General features: G+C 36.3%; 1 protein-coding gene across 1 annotated transcript in view; it reads right to left on the bottom strand.

The window, feature by feature from the left end:
• Positions 1-3,384, bottom strand: part of LOC111871403 (NADH-ubiquinone oxidoreductase 49 kDa subunit) — a gene marked incomplete at its 5' end in the record, with an annotated part of 24,035 nt that overhangs the window by 1,216 nt on the left and 19,435 nt on the right. The window contains 1 exon segment of the mRNA XM_023864490.2: positions 1,054-1,150. Within this exon segment, the coding sequence (XP_023720258.2) occupies positions 1,054-1,150 (97 nt within the window).

Below are 3,384 nucleotides of genomic sequence, written 5' to 3'. Positions count from 1 at the left end.
ACTCGTACCGTTGAATTGACTACAGCTGACCTGACTTAGTAAACTAATCACGGAAAGACATTTCCTTGAACTATACCCCTCACGAGGAAGAAGGCAAGCCGCACAGAAGCTGTGTGGTTAAAAAAAAGAGCATAAGAAAAGATACACAATATTGGAGCGATGAATGTGGGGCACCGTTGGGTTACACGAATGCTTCAAGGCCTTCCTTACACTGCTCAAATTCTGAATCACCTGCTTCCTTTGACGAGATACCGGGTGCTCATATTATAAGGAAAGGTTACAAAAACCATCTTTTAAGATCATTTTAGTGAAAGTTTCATGCTTCAAGGCGTACCATTCACTGCTCAAATACTAAACAACCTGCTTCCATTACCGAGATACAGGGCGCTCATATTATAAGGTAAGGTTATAAAACCACCTTTTAAGATCATTTTAGTGAAAGTTTCATGTTCCTATCTCATAGAATTTAAGAACAATGAAGAATAAATCATTTTCGAGCAAAATTTAAATGGCCGGCTGAATATATTACCGCCGGAGACGCGGCCGCGGAATTTAAATGACCGCGCCAAAGGGTTAAACACCATATTTTTATGAATTTATAAATTGTACATAGTTATAGGTCATGATTCATAGCATACAAATGGTATAAAACTTATAAGCCACAAAAAAAATAGTACTTAAACAGAAGTGAACTCAACAATGAAAGAGCACACCCCAAAATACAAATGACAGTGACATGGAGGTCAAGAAAGCAGTAGAAATGAAGTAAAACTGAAAGAGAAAACAACAGCTGTGTGAATTTTAATTACAATAGGGAAGAACTATAATGAATTTTGATTGAAACAGTAAAACTATGGTATGAAAGTTCAAGTATATAAGAAATGAACAAGCAACAAACAAAATGGAAAAGATACTAGATTCTAACTAAAGTAACCTGTTATGTACGTGTCACAAATATAAAATTTAAACAGATGATATTTTAAATATGTAAAGGATTTTATATACCGTCATGTAAAGATAGGTACTACCGCAATTTCCAAACACAGCACCAACCTTTTGGGGCCTCTATGGCTGTATATGTGGATCCAGCTGGAACAGTGTACCCCTGAGTGAAAAGCTTGAAGTGATGAATAAGTGCTTCCATTGATGTCTGGAGAAGGCAAAAAAACATACACATGGTTATGATTTGTATAAAGGACCAGACACACATCTTTAGAGACATGTTACTTTAAACAGAATGCCTCCAAATGTAAAAGTACTGATCTCCTGGCTCTGCTTGCTAAAGACAACTTGGAAATCCACTTCTGACGTCATCATTACGATTTCACTGGATCTGCAATTTTCTCAACTGATTTCAGACACAGAAAATGTGACAAAAATCATTACCCATAATAACAAATGCTGCAATCATATCAGAATCACAGCTCTCTCAAGAAAATCATTCTGCTCTGAAACTGTATTAATAACCTCTCCATATGTGTAGGTGTACATGTGCCCATGAATGTTTTATACACATGCATATATGTGGGCATTTCTCTTACCAGATTCAACTATGAACATCATTAATATGTATGAACACTAAATGATAAATATGCATGCATCTCAATACAAACACTGGCAGTACTGATAAGCACTGATTATTAATTTTACATGTATGCATCCTTTTATTCACAATTTCTTTTTCATTATTTCAAATACATTTAAATGGACATATGCATTCATATTCCATTTAGTTTCTGATTGGATACAACACATTTGGAAAAGAGAATTTTTAGAACATAAGATTGAGGAGTTGACATAATCTGGCAGTGATTTCTCCTAAGCAGGGTGTAGCCAAGCAAGCATGCAGCAGTCCTTTATTATTATTATTATTATTATTATTATTAGAGCGGGTGGGTTTCCCCATGCACTTAGACCAGTTACTGGTCCATTGTGCGTCCCCCTTTAATTTCTACTGTCCCCATACCCTACCAGTACTGGTGTGTGCTATCAGCCCCGTTCAGCCAACGAGGTCAGCCGTCGGTACCTGATATTTCCCCCACCTACCAGAGGTGGTGGAAACTATTTGGGCAGGAAATTGTTGCCTAATTTTGCTCAGAGGTCTCCTAGAGACATGAGGATCTTTTACGTGCCGTAAATCTATAACACGGGACCCACGGCTTAAAGTCCTTCCCAGAGGACTTGTTCCCTGAATTTTTCCACCCTTAAAAATTCCACGACCTTCGCCAGGTTTGAACCCGCATACCTTGAGTCATGAGGTGGGAACGTTACCCCTAGACTATGGAGGCCGCTTATGCAGCAGTCCTTTAATATGTTCCAGATGTAAAATTATAATTATGCTCCTTAAGATGAAAACTGCTTAGCAACATGACAGGACTGCACTATACAAAATGTATTTCCAATCTGACATAATCAATCACTTCAAGTGCTTGTATTTGGCGTGTGATATTAAATCAAAATTTTGAAGCAGGAAATGCAATACTTCTTACACGTAACTTGTTCAAACACTTGAAAATCTGACTTCACAAGAGCTGGATGTTTCCAGCACAATCCACATAAATTCCACATTTTATAAGATGCTCAGCCATTTAGGAACTTCAAGGTATATACTATCTTCAGCACCAACATTATTCGCAAGTCAAGTGCCAATTAAATTTAATATAAAGACAAATCTGTTAAATCTTAGTTGAAAACTAAAAGTAATTATATGAGAAGCATTATCTAGCAAAAGCTAGATCACACCTAGCTTACTGTTACCAAAGCCATGGAAATCTAACAAAACACTACAGTTGCACTTAAATGGTGCTAAGGTAAACACAAAAAGTCCCCCCCCCCATAAAAATTTGGGCGATACACACACACACACACACACACACACAGTATGTATGAGATAAGTGTCTCTGGTTTGGATTCTATGGAGTATTTTCATAGAGAAAGCTGACATTTTTCATTGAACTGCTTGTCTGCAGACGACCGACCTATGGCTTCTATTATATCATTCCACAGATTTTAGAGCAACATTCTTTGTATTCTATTTTCTTTCAGCAATTAAATAATCTGTGTAGAACATTACTACTCTTAAGTTACTATAGGATTCTGACGATGGTGTATAACACACAGAGATATTGGGTTTTCGGACTTTATCCATCATCCTGGTTTTTGAATTGAATTTATTTACATTCTATAAATCCTAAGCAGGTTAGTACCTTTGGATACAGAACAAGTCAAAAGGTTACATACATAAGTACAGGCAATTTTAGCTTAAAAATTAATATAACTTAATTTTACATCATTCTCTATTTACATTGAAGTATTCATCTAAAGAGTAGAAGGAATGAGCATGTAGATAATTCTTTAACTCTGATTTAAACTTTTTAGTATCAT

Source organism: Cryptotermes secundus, unplaced genomic scaffold (assembly GCF_002891405.2).
Source record: "Cryptotermes secundus unplaced genomic scaffold, Csec_1.0 scaffold236, whole genome shotgun sequence".
Lineage (NCBI taxonomy): Eukaryota > Metazoa > Arthropoda > Insecta > Blattodea > Kalotermitidae > Cryptotermes > Cryptotermes secundus.
The sequence above is the reverse complement of the archived record's forward strand: the minus strand, read 5'-3'. Positions and strand labels throughout refer to the sequence as shown.